General features: G+C 38.0%; 1 protein-coding gene across 1 annotated transcript in view; it reads right to left on the bottom strand.

The window, feature by feature from the left end:
• Positions 1 to 2162: 2162 nt before the first annotated feature.
• LOC149413924 (GILT-like protein 1) overlaps positions 2163 to 14232 on the bottom strand; it is a 45074-nt gene continuing 33004 nt past the window's right edge. The window contains exons 5-7 of the mRNA XM_089644261.1: positions 13755 to 13859; positions 12197 to 12343; positions 2163 to 2404 (exon numbers count right to left, since the gene is read on the bottom strand). Coding sequence (XP_089500387.1) covers positions 2312 to 2404; positions 12197 to 12343; positions 13755 to 13859 — 345 coding nt within the window. The 3' untranslated portion in view covers positions 2163 to 2311. The remainder of the gene's footprint in view (positions 2405 to 12196; positions 12344 to 13754; positions 13860 to 14232) is intronic.

Below are 14232 nucleotides of genomic sequence, written 5' to 3'. Positions count from 1 at the left end.
ATGCAGTTGGCGCTAACTAAACATTGTCCAAAGAAGCCAAGCTAGCAGTCCACAATGGAGTGCTGGTACCTACCCTGATCTATGGAACTGGCAAAGAAAGGATTAAAGTAGATTGAATGCTGTTGAAATGAGATCCATGAGGTGTATGTGTGGTAAAACCATGTTTGATCGTGTGAGGAATGTGGAGATCCGCAAAGAGTGCAAGGCTGATGTAAGCGTAATGATTAAGATCAAGAAAGGGACGCTTAGATGGTTTGGGCATGTAGAGCAAATGAGCGAAGAAAGGAGTGTAAGGAGAATATACGATGCAAATGTGAATGGTAGCAGAAGTCGGGGACGCCCGAGGAAGACATGGCACGACCAAGTGAAGCAGATACTCGAGTCGGGCCATGTCAAGAGTCAGACTAATAGAAGAGTATATATGAGACGATGTATGAATGTGAATGAGGCAAGAAGTGTGTGGTGTGACCGAGTTGTTTGGTGGTCTGTCCTCTCTGCCTACCCCTGCGGGGAAACGGCGTGATGGTTAGCTAGTTAGTTAGTTAGTTACCTATGTCAAACGAAAGTGAAAGTAGCCGAATGACGCGTAATCGAGTACGGTTTTGGGTGAAGTAACCTGTCAGATGTACTGCGGACAGCTTAACTCGCTCAACGAGCGGGTTTTCGTGACCTGCTCACGACGCCAGTGGGTCTTGTAGAGTAATCGATTGACCCAGTTCTATTCAAATCATATAAAACTAAGAAAAAAAAATGATGGCATTTTTTAAACAAAGCAATTTTAGCGTATTGACTCGTTTTAAACTCTATATAGGACGGAAATGGTTGTAGCTAGAATCGACGTTTCAAAGTTTGAAAAAAAATGGCTCAGAAACACCTCAAACTTACATCATTACCAAAAATGTATACAAGGGAACAATGATGTTTTAACAGATATGTTTTTCAAAATGAACTTTGAATGCAAAACATTTACATATAGGTAGAATATTTTTTAGAACCATTTGGCTTGTATTTCGTTGATACTTGTATGACAAGTATATCAGGCTTTTAAAGCTGGCATTATGTTTACAAGGTTCTAACATAACTTAACTGATCATTTCGAAATTGCCATTTCGTTTGTATCTGAGAGTTGACATTGGTTGAGTTGTCAAAGTTTGCAAATACGAATTTTTATAATCGTATATATTATGTTGTATATTTTATAATGACGTGGTCCTAGCTGGTTATGCTTCATCATATTATATCCTAGCTTGTTGCATATGGTTCTATCTGCATTTTTAGGTAACTTCAAATATGTTGTCCAAAGAAGCGAAGTTAGCAGTCCACAATGGAGTGCTGGTACCTACCCTGATTTATGGAAGTGAGGCATGGAACTGGCAAAGAAAGGATGAAAGTAGATTGAATGCTGTTGAAATGAGATCCCTGAGGCGTATGTGTGGTAAAACCATGTATGATCGTGTGAGGAATGAGGAGATCCGCAAAGAGTGTAAGGCTGATGTAAGCGTAATGAGTAAGATCAAGAAAGGGACGCTTAGATGGTTTGGGCATGTAGAGCGAATGAGCGAAGAAAGGAGTGTAAGGAGAATATACGATGCAAATATGAATGGTAGCAGAAGTCGGGGACGCCCGAGGAAGACATGGCACGACCAAGTGAAGCAGATACTCGAGTCGGGCCATGTCAAGAGTCAGAACAATAGAAGAGTACGTATGAGACGATGTATGAATGTGAATGAGGCAAGAAGTGTGTGGTGTGACCGAGTTATTTGGCGGTCCGTCCTCTCTGCCTACCCCTGCGGGGAAACGGCGTGATGGTTAGTTAGTTATTTAGTTCAAATATGTCATACTTCATATTTAAATATTTTCGTTTTAAATATGATAAACTAAACTACTTTACACAAGATTTAACCTAAAAATAAAAGATTGGTAAATAAATAAAAGAAATTATTAGAACTCTGTCCAACCAAGCTAACGAACTGTATGGCCTAGTGCTTGAAGCTCATAGAGTTTATAGAATTATCCAACAGATGTCTCTAGTGTATAAGTTTGCCCCTCCAGCTTCAGAACCGAGGTGGGCTAGCAATTAGCTTTCTAGCAACAGAGTGGAAGTGGGCCTCTAGTCCTACACACCTGTTTCTTATTATCAGAGTTTCTAGTCCAAATAAGTGTTTTGTTGTAACTTTATAACGGTTTTTATTAAAATTAATGGAATATGAAATAAAACATTTAGTTACATATAATATTTAAGTAAAATAAGTTGAGTTGTGGCCCATTGAGCGTAGCGCTGAGTGATGATGGTCAACCACCGATAAGGGGTTTAAGGGCAAGCTTTGGGTTTCTTAGTAGACAAGCGGCAGATAACGCCCTTCAAATCTGTCATAGCAGCATCTTGGTCAGCCTGATTGAACTTCTGAAACAACAAAACAAAAAGAATGTTCAATTTTTGTCTGATTACGTCTAAAAGACATTACGACCAGAGATGTGCAAAATGGGTACCCAAAACCATTTGAAATGCAAAATAGAAATGGGTCAAAACTTTTCCATTTGAATGCATGAAAGCATTTCAAATGCAAAATGCAAAATATATATTTTCAAAATGCATTGAAAATGCAAAATGGTTTCTCAGGTCAAACAATCAAAATAATTATAGAATTTTTAAACAATTTTGTCATTTTATAATGGACATCAATGTAGAACAAACATATTACATGATGGTAAATCTAAAAACACCACGACTACAGATTATGAAACCACAAAAAATTTGCGCGGAACTAATGTTGCCAACGTAAAAACATAGAAACTGCTATCTAACATTTAGTATTACAGCGTCATGGCCCCATGTTCAGTATTTTTTGTAATGGTATCACTCAATTGCCAGGGCTCCTACCAGGGAACAACTTGACAAATGTAAATTATCTCTCATAGCGAGGTTGAGGACCGACTGATATTTGGGGCTTATGAAAAAAAGATGATAGGAGAAGTAGGAAGAATGTTGTAAAAAAGCATTTAAAATGGAAAAGCATTAAAAATGCATTATAAAGCATGAAAAGCATTATTAGCATTTAAAATAGAAAAGCATTAAAAATGCAAAATGGTTTTCAGAAAAGCATTTAAAATGCAAAATGGAAAATACCCATTTTGCATTTTGCATTTTGCATTTCCATTTGAAATGGATTTATTTGAAATAAAGCACATCTCTGATTACGACATTGTTGATGTATTTACTGATATAATCGTTCTACTGTTTGCCGATGACATGAAACTTTATAAAGAGATTAGTTGCGCGTGAGGTTTAAAATTGAATAGCCTTAAATGTGTACCCTTCACCCCCCTTTGCCCCTTGTCCCCTTTCCTTGATCCGGGCCCAGAGACAAGGAGTATTGTTATCAGTTGTTATCGTTGCATCTTACCCGCGAACATTTCGTGTCATATTGAAACCCGCATATGTTGAACTCGGCCGTGACTATTTTGGAGCACAATCGTCCAGTGAAACGGTTTTACCCGCCGCAGTGAATTTCACTGTCTTGTTTTGTTTTGTGTTAAGTGTTAATGTTAATTGTATGCAAACTGATAAGAGAACAGAACCAGCGGCTTAAGGAGAACGAGACCAGGGTAAGTCTTTTGGCCTTTCCTACTCATTTTCCTCTTGCAAAACACTAAGGCAATTCAATTCGTTTTATTTGTCTTAGTCTATATCGCATCCGCAATACCGCAACCCCCCGCACAATTGCGTACGAAAGAGTTCCGCACAACCATCAAATTGGTCCAATTTCGAACCGGGTTATATTGTATTACTTTCGTTCGCAATTGCAATCTATAATCATTATTTATACCAAAATCATGGCATTTGCATTATAAATGGGTTAAAATTTAGTCCGTCAAATAGTAATATTAAAAACGAATTACATTTAATTCCTCGTGGCAAATTATAGGTTGACAATAATTTAATCGTGTATGTAGGTACCTGGTTTAACGCAAGGAATCGTATTGTGTAAGTAGGTACTTGTATTCAATACTGAATTCTAATAATACGAGTACATACTTCGCTAGCGTTAAGTACGTAGGTATGTATTAACGACCGCTAACAATAGATAGTAAACAGAATAATAATATTCAGTTGTTATTGAGTTTAATTTGGAAACACATATCAGAAGAATTGTTTACTTTGATCAATTACGCTAGCGTTAATTAAATTATAGCGTTATTTAAATTATAATTAATTATTTGGGTTAATTATTTATTGCTAAATACATAATGGCCACTAAAGAAAAAAAGTTGAGATTACTGACGGCTCAGCGAGATGCGTTAGATGCACGTCTTACTAAGTTATTTGAACTATCAAATAAAATTTCCGACTTGAGTATTCTAGAGGAGTTTCTTTCGTTAGTTGAAACTCTAGACTTGACTAGAAGTAAGTATGAGGACATATCTCAACAAATAAATATATTAAATTTGGAAATCGATTCAAACTTTGAACCTGATTTTGAAAGATGGTTCAAGTTCGACGATATGTACGGACATATCAAAAGAAAAATATCATTAAATCGGGAAAACACTTCGCGGGTGGTTAGTAAACAGAAAAAATGTAGTGTAAAACTCCCACCGATTGAATTGGCATATTTCGATGGGGAAATAAAAAATTGGCCCATATTTTATTCAAGTTTTATTAACACCGTACACAATAACGATACACTTTCGAATTCAGAAAAGTTATATTATTTGTTGGGAAAAATTAGTAACCGTGTTAAATCAACGTTCGCCGGGATCATTTTGTCGCCGGAAAATTACGAAATTATTTTTAACTCGTTGATCGATAAATATAACGACAAAAGAGTAATATCTTCTGCATACATCGATCAAATTTTGGATTTTAAATCCTTTGCTGTTGCAAATATTAATAATCTGGAATCCTTCATTGATCATTTTGCGTCAGCTGTGGCAGCCGTTAAAAATGTAAATTTAGATAATTTGTGTGACTTTATTTTCTTACACATTGCATTGAAAAAACTTGATATGGACTCGGTGAAAGGATTCGAAACATACAATAGGGAAAATGAATTCCCCTCGTTTGAAGATTTGGTGAAATTTGTGCGTGAACAAATTAAGATCTTGCAAAGAACCGGTTCTTCAAGAAAATCGGTGGAAAATAAAAGTGAAACGTTAAAACGGTCACAAAGATCGACGCAAGCCTATATGAGCGCTGGTAGTGAGGAAAATCGTCAGCCTATTAAATGTTTACTTTGCAATAATCTATCGCATGGAAATTTGTTTAAATGTTCAGAATTTAAAAAATTGACTGTAAGGGAACGGTTCAATTTTATCAAAAGCAAGGGATTCTGTTTTAGGTGCCTTAGTGATAGACATAAGGCTAGGACTTGCAAATCAAATCAAAATTGTCATAAGTGTAATGACAAGTTTCATCATACAATGTTACATTTTGAAGAACAGGGTGCATCACACAAGGGGCAGTCAGACTCTCAAAATGCCCAAAGAATTGAAAACCAGAAAGCTGATCAATTGAATGATCCAAAACCGGGCTGCTCCAATTCTGATGTAGCTTTGTGTACTTTTTCAACTGTGCGATCTCATAATCTAAAGACTCATTGTACTGTATTGCTAGCTACCGCACGAGTGGGAATAATAGACGCACACGGAAATGAACATCTCGTTAGGTGTTTATTGGACAGCGCATCTCAGAGCAATTTTATTACTCGGGATTGTTGTAGAAAATTAGGATTTTTTGAATATCAACGCCCGTCTTGTTCCACCGTTAAGGGTATTGGAGGATCGTCTAAGCCCATTACAGGCTCCATACAGACCGAAATTTACTCTCGTTTCAATCGAGCAATAAATTATAACATTACTTCATTGATTGTGAATAAAGTTACAGAGCGCTTACCTACCGCCAAAGTTGATGTACCTTCATTGTCATATTTGAATGACTTACCGTTGGCGGATGAGTCATATGGAGAACCAGGAGAAATTGACATGTTGCTAGGAGCCCAGCTCTTCCCGCATCTCCTGTTGTCAAAAAGGGTTCAAGACCCTTTTCAGAGGCATAATCTGCATGCTTTAGAAACAGTTCTAGGATACGTTATTTTGGGATCAGCACCAACTCGGGTTGAGGATAATGTTAGCGTATCTTGTTGTGCCATGCTAGAAGAACCAGATGATATTTGTCTCAAAAGATTTTGGGAATTAGAAGAGGTAAACGTACCGTCTATTAAAAGTCCTGAAGATCGTGAATGTGAGGAAATATATCAAAGAACAACCACAAGAGATCCTGAAAATGGAAGATATATAGTAACTTTGCCATTTAAAGGGGATGTTTCAACCCTTGGGGATTCATTTGCAATGGCAAAGAAACGTTTTTTATGTCTTGAACGTAAATTGGAAGCCTCTCCAAAATTAAGAGAAGCTTATAATAATATTATCAATGAATATTTAGAGAAGGATTATTTGACTCTCAGCACTTCAAATGAAGGAAATGAGATGCCTTCATACATAATTCCGCACCATAGAGTTGTACGAGAGGATAAAATCACGACCAGTTTGAGAATAGTCCTGGACGCTAGCGCAAAAACAAGCACTTCCGTGTCATTGAATAATATTTTATATAGTGGGGAAAATTTACAGGGAAATTTATTTAATATAATTATGAATTTTCGTGTATTCCCAATAGCTCTTTCAGCTGATATACGCAAAATGTTTTTGTGTATAGGAGTGAAAGATAGTGATCGGAGATATCAACGAATCTTGTATCGCTTCTCGCCCAGCGAAGATATTAAAACTTATGAGTTTAACCGCGTTTGTTTTGGTCTTACATCCAGCCCATTTCAAGCTTTACGCACTATCAGGCAATTGGCCTCCGATGAAGGAGAAGCTTTTCCTGAGGCTAAGAAAATTATTGAAGAATTTTTATATATGGATGATTTTGTATATAGTATGGAAACTGAAGAGGGTGCAAAGGAAACGTCCTCTCAGTTAATCGCATTATTGAAGACTGGCCAATTTGACCTTGTCAAGTGGACCAGCAATTCGCAAAATGTTCTGGAATCTATTCCAGATTCGCATCGCTTATCAGCGATAAAGGAATTTGATGAAGTAAGCATGCATAAAATATTGGGCTTATACTGGTCACCAAATTCCGATTTATTCTCGTTCGTCACTTCTACACCTAAAACAGGTTGTACAAAACGAAATATATTGTCTTGGGTCGCAAAAATATGGGATATTATGGGCTTCATCGCGCCTGTCGTTTTATATGCCAAGCTTTTAATTATACAATTGTGGCTACACAAATGCGATTGGGATGATGAGCCTCCCGACGATATTGTAAGGATATGGACGCAATTCTGTGAGGAACTTTCCTCACTAAATAGAATACAAATTCCGCGCCATACTGGCATCACGTCCAGTAGCATCGTAACCATTGTTGGTTTCGCAGATGCCAGCGAAAAGGCATATGGAGGTATAGTGTATTTCCATGTCCAAAATCATGAAGCAATTTCAGTACATGTTGCTTGTGCAAAATCGAAGGTTTCTCCTGTGAAAATTGTTTCTCTCGCACGATTAGAACTTTGCGCTGCATTAATACTTGCAAAATTAATGCATAACGTAGTAGAAACCTTAGAAAAACGCTTGAAAATTGAAAATATATACGCATTTACTGATTCCACTGTAGCATTTTGTTGGATTCAGTCTTCTCCGCACCGTTGGGGGACATTCGTGGCTAATAGAGTTGCTAAAATTCAATCTGAATTATCAGCTACCTGTTTTAATCATATCGCAGGCACAGATAATCCCGCTGATTGTCTGTCACGAGGGCTTACCCCCAATCAAATTTTAGATCACCCGCTATGGTTTCATGGCCCACCGTGGATGAAATTTAGGCCTGAACGGTGGCCCATTACCACATTTGATGTCAACATGGTCACAGAACCACCCGAACAGAAGTCTATTTCGTTAGTAATGACTTCTGGTTTAGAAGAATATGATATTCTAACCCTGTCAAAGCGCTTTTCCTCGTGGAATAAATTATTACGATGTTTGGTTTACGTATTTCGTTTTCTTAAGGTGTTGCCATATCGAAAATATATACGTGGGTCAGATTTAGAGTTCGTTGAGCTTAAAATATTGCGCGAAATACAACGAGCGTACTTTCCCGGGGAATTGATAAATCTACAACAAGGAAAGACGTGTAAACCCGTATTTCAACGTTTGAGACCGTTCTTGAATGACGGAATCATAAGGTTGGGAGGTCGTTTAGTTAATTCGGATTTAAATTATGATCAAAAGCACCCCATAGTTCTCCCGCGAAAGGATCACGTTTTAAATTTGTTGGTTGATCATTATCATAAAATTCATTGTCACTCGGGTCCCGCATTATTAATGTCTATTTTGAGGCAAAAATATTGGATACTGTCAGCCCGTAGTTTAATTCGAAATCGAGTACATAAATGCAATTCGTGTTTTCGGCTACGCCCTAAAACAATTGCACCTTTAATGGCGGATCATAGAGATTGTCGTGTCATTCAGTCTATAAAACCATTTACGCATGTGGGTATAGACTTTGCCGGGCCTTTAAGGGTAACTGTATCACGCGGACGTGGAATTCGTTCTCAAAAGGCGTATATTTGTTTATTTGTGTGTTTGACAACAAGAGCTATACACCTTGAATTGGCATCAAGTTTGAGCACCGAATGTTTTCTGAACGCATTCAAACGATTTCTTTCTAGGCGTGGTCCTGTGTCAAATTTATACTCAGACAACGGAACTAACTTTGTAGGAGCCAAGAGAAAATTGAATGAATTGCACGCATTTTCGTCATCTTCACATTTTGGTGAAGAATTCGCAAGTATTTTGGCCAATAATAGAATAAGCTGGCATTTGAATGCGCCAATAGCACCCCACTTTGGAGGAAATTGGGAATCCAATATTAAAAGTATGAAGACTCATCTTTTTCGGGTAATAGGAGATCAGATTCTATCGTTTGAAGAGGCAACTACAGTACTTGCACAAGTAGAAACCATTCTGAATACGAGGCCATTGTGTAGAACGCTCTCTTCAGACCCCTCCGAGCCCCTTGCGTTAACGCCAGCTCACTTCTTGACGACAACTCCCTTAAAAAACCTGCCCGCCATGGAAATCCAGAAGGATAATTTAAACCTTCTATCGCGTCATGATTTACTCGATAAATTAATTCAATCATTCTGGAAGCGATGGAGATTAGATTACTTGCATACTTTGCAAGTACGTCCAAAATGGAATACTCCTACTAATCCAGTAAAGGTCGGCTTAGTAGTAATAGTGGGAACTGAAAACGCCCCACCATTACATTGGCCGTTAGCTATTATTGATGAAGTTTTCCCCGCAAAAGATGGAGTAATTCGTGTTGCTCGTGTCAGAACAGTGCTGGGATCTTACATTCGCCCAGTAATACGGCTATACCCTTTGCCAACTCAATAGTAGTCTAGTAGCATTAGGTTTAGTCAATGTAGGTTAGGAAATTTAGGATAACTGTAGGTTATGTTAATTTGTTTATATGATAAATGCCATGACAATGCGGTTTTAAAAGGGGTGATTTCGCACCCTTTCAAGGCGGGGGGGATAGTTGCGCGTGAGGTTTAAAATTGAATAGCCTTAAATGTGTACCCTTCACCCCCCTTTGCCCCTTGTCCCCTTTCCTTGATCCGGGCCCAGAGACAAGGAGTATTGTTATCAGTTGTTATCGTTGCATCTTACCCGCGAACATTTCGTGTCATATTGAAACCCGCATATGTTGAACTCGGCCGTGACTATTTTGGGGCACACATCGTCCAGTGAAACGTTTTTACCCGCCGCAGTGAATTTCACTGTCTTGTTTTGTTTTGTGTTAAGTGTTAATGTTAATTGTATGCAAACTGATAAGAGAACAGAACCAGCGGCTTAAGGAGAACGAGACCAGGGTAAGTCTTTTGGCCTTTCCTACTCATTTTCCTCTTGCAAAACACTAAGGCAATTCAATTCGTTTTTATTTGTCTTAGTCTATATCGCATCCGCATTACCGCAACCCCCCGCACAATTGCGTACGAAAGATTTCCGCACAACCAGAGATTAACCACATTAATGATTGTATTACACTTCAAACTAACTTGAGATATCTTTTGGAATGGTGCTCAATCAACAAATTAGCATTAAACATAAATAAATGCCAGTTCATTCATTTTTCCAAAATAGGTTATCCTATTTTTTTTCAATATTCATTAAATGATGATAATTTAATTTGTGTTAATAAAATTATTGATCTAGGCATTATGTTCGACAGTAAACTCACCTTTGTATGTCATTTTAATAATATTATCAACAAGGCCCTAAGGACTCTTGGCTTTGTTTTGAGAGCTGCAAAAGATTTCAATAATTTAGGAACATTTATTATGTTATATAAAAGCCTTGTCAGATGCCAACTTGAGTATAACTCTACGTTATGGTCTCCATTTTTCAATATCATTCAGATAACATTGAAAAGATTCAACGGAAGTTTCTAAGGTTTATAAATTATAAATTGCATATTCCTATACAAAACATAAATTACAATTACCTCTTGGATAAAATGTCTCTATTGAAACTTTCAGAAAGAAGAATAAGCACAGATTTAATACTGTTACAAAGAATACTACATTTTAAAATTGACTGTCCCGAATTACTTCAATGTATCAATATCCATGTTCCCAAAAAATCATGCTGACATTTCTTACCTTTTTACTTCAATAACACCAGGACACTAGCTTACCAAAATTCTCCGATTCCGAGATTTCACAATCTTTCTGATCTGGGTGATATATTTCATTTGAAAACTAATCAGTATAAACGTTGTATATTCTATCACTTTTATTCTTCTAGACACAAATAGACCTATGTACCCATATAACTTCTCCGCTTCTACTATTTTGTTTTGTTGAATCTTTTAAATTCAATTATATGCGTGAGGATTCATTTTTGCCATTATGTTTACATTCTTCTTTATTGTATTAATTTTTAAGTGTTTACTCTGATACAAAATGCTTGTATTTTTTTTTTAAAGAAAGGCCCACTAGGGCGTGTAATAAATAAATTAATAAAAGGAATCAAAATGATAAGCAATAAATTCAACGGAAGTAATCTTCCCAACATTCCTTCCATTGATATGCTTGCTGTAACTCTAAGTGACCAGCAACTCTTAGGGGACGGAGACTCCCTCAAAGCCAGAGTCAAGTTAGCACAACAGAAGCTGGGCGTACTGTATATAGTACACAACTGCTGACCCTGTTCAAATCCTAAGTGCACCCCACTGTTGAAATTGCAGCCACCTCTGGTCTGAAGCTCCAAAATACCTGAAACATCCTAGTCTCTGTGCGGAAACGGGCTGCTCGTTTAATAGAATAACCTATCTTAACAATGTTTAGTGCACAGGCGTCAGTTAGGTATGCTGTTTTACTTTCACTATATCGGTATCAACACACCAAACGCACACCAACACATGTATACGGTTGACAATAACCTGTCACATGAGAATGTGTCACTTCTACGACTCGTTCTTAAGTTTAACAACTCTTTGAGTTTCTTCCCTCCTACAATATGTTCACTCCTTCCTCTTTTCAAAGACCCTTCACACAGCATCCCCAATGAAAATCAGGAAAATATTCGGTTGCATCGAGGAATTGAACCCCGGAGGACTTCAGCCTTGCCAGGGCGCCTCTCTGACCACTGAGCTAATTCAACCATTTCAATTTCTGTTATATTTGTGTAAAGTAGTGTAAGGAGAATATATAGAATGATAAAAAAGGTCGGGGACGCCCGAGAAAGACATGGCTTGATCGAGTGAATCAGATATTTGAGTCGGGCCATGTCAAGAGTCAAGAGAATAATAGAAGAGTATGTATGAGTGCGAATGAGGCAAGGGGTATGTGCAAAGACCGGGTTGTTTGTCTCTGCCTACCCCTGCGGAAAAGGAATTATCATTAGCTAGCCACTCTAGCAATATGAGACTGCTTTCTATGGTTTAATGCCAAGGGATCCATTGAGATTTCGATGTTAATCCTATGTTTTTAGGTTCTATAAATCTGGCACATTTTGGCGAGTAATCGCTCAAAGCGCTTTGGAAACTTGGCATAATATGACAAAAATCGCTCGAGTGTTTAGTGAGTAAGATTAGGTTAGATTATCACGGTGGAGTAGTGATTACCTCGTTGAAGATGACTGTGGGTACGAAGGCCAAGTTGGGGTTCAGTTGATGCGTCTTGTCTCCGTAGCTGGCGAGGATCTCATCTCCCTTAGTGCCGTTAGCGCAGCTCTCGATAGCGGAAGCATCCACGTTCACAACGCCAGCGCACTGAAATTATTTTTATAAACATTGTTAACAATAATATTATTAGTGATATTTATTATTTTTTATGTGAATACCGCACAAGAGAGTAAGCTGCTCCCAATCGGCAGGAAGCCAGTGAAACTATAGCATCCCTAACTGGGGTGTATTGCGAGGCTGAAGATAGTGAAGGAGATTGGGAAGAGGAAGGTGGGGAGTACCAGATATGGTCACCAGCCATTTCAACCAACTTTTAAAATTATTCAGAATGGTGGCCTTACACCAGGGCGATACTGAGAGTATCTCCACTCTGGGACATGAAAAAACTACATCATATTAACTATAATTTAAAACTACATCATATTGACTATAATTTAAAACACATCATATTGACTTTTATTTGACTCCATGTCTCATTCCAGTGCAGAAATAAGAGTTAAGTCTTCCTCGGGTGTCCTCGAATTTTTGTACCATTTACTACTGTATACCACTGTCTTCTAAAGTTGGTCCGCAATCAATAGGATAACAGCCGCTGTGCCCACGTGATGCGTAGACAGAGCCTTAAAGGGTCGGCGATGTGTGAATGTGGAGCGTTACAGACCACCGAACATGTGCTCAACGAATGACCGCTGCATTCATTCCCCAGATGGATTGATGAGGTACAAAGGGCTACGCCTTAGGCCCTAGACTGGTTCTCTGACCTAGAGTTACCTTACCTAAGCACTTTTCTAGGGACTATGAATTTATCCAGGCTGGAGTTTTAGTCAACCCCACATAGGAGACCCTGAGGAATTTTTTTTTCATGTCATCTTTGGGGGTGCTGTGTGGAAGATATTTTTAAAGAAAGGAAGGAGAGGAAATTCTCGTAAGGAAAAAGGTATGAGGGTAGGTAGGAATGTAGTGGGCAGATGCAAGACCTAAACAAACCTCACCTAATGAACTCGGTAAGTTACCAAACGTAGCGAACCACTTGAGGTGAACTATGGCAGAGGTGTTGGTTACCCAATAAATGGTTGCCTAGGCTGCGGTACCCGAGCCCGCCTCCCAAATAATATTAAAGTAAGAGCAAAGTGCACGGAGAACTCTTCCTAATAAAAAATATTGCTAATTTAGTAAGAATCTTTCGTATTCCTGTTAAAAACGAGATTTTAGACCATTAACGAATGACTTGATATAGGTATCCTGATAAACTGTAAAATACCAATGCTTTGTCACGATGTCCGAACACGTGTTCATAAAAATCCTGACATTTTTGCATTTCGTCGTGATATATTATTATTATTAAAACAATAGCAGTTGTATGAACAAGTGTTCCGATGTTATTACGAATTTACTTTATCTTTATCATCAACATTATTAATTTTTCTCCATGTGTGTAAAAATATGTTGAATGTAGGTTAGGTTAGGTAGAAATGAAAGTGTGTCGAGGAGTCTGTACCTGCTGCAATGCCATATCGGGATTCCTGTCTGCCATTAGGCAGCGGATTAGGTCGAACTTCTGTCCATCGTTCAGCTCCTTGCTCTTCAGCGCGCATCCTTGGATCTGCAAGCAACATACAAATAACATAAGAATCACTAATATGAGAATTGACTATAAGAATCACAGATTGTTTTACAAGTGCAGAATTAACTTTGGTGATGATTTCTCTAATCGCAGCACTTTTAGGCACAGATTGTGGAATTGACACATTGGAGGATTGTGATTCTCCAATCCGCAGAATCCAAGGTTGCGTGATTATTCTCGGTGTGCAAAAATGAGAATTTGGATATCTTCAATTTAGTTTTTATTTTAACAAAACTCACGTTACAATAATTTTATGAATAAAACAGATTAGAGGAGATTTTAGGGCTAAAACGGCGGATAGACCACTGGAGATAGAATTAATTAATTAATTGAGATATTGCGCGCAGGTTCA

Source organism: Hesperophylax consimilis, chromosome 20 (genome assembly GCF_061612785.1).
Source record: "Hesperophylax consimilis isolate HC1 chromosome 20, BYU_Hcon_1.0, whole genome shotgun sequence".
Classification (NCBI taxonomy): Eukaryota; Metazoa; Arthropoda; class Insecta; order Trichoptera; family Limnephilidae; genus Hesperophylax; species Hesperophylax consimilis.
This window is presented reverse-complemented; position numbering and strand designations above follow the sequence as displayed.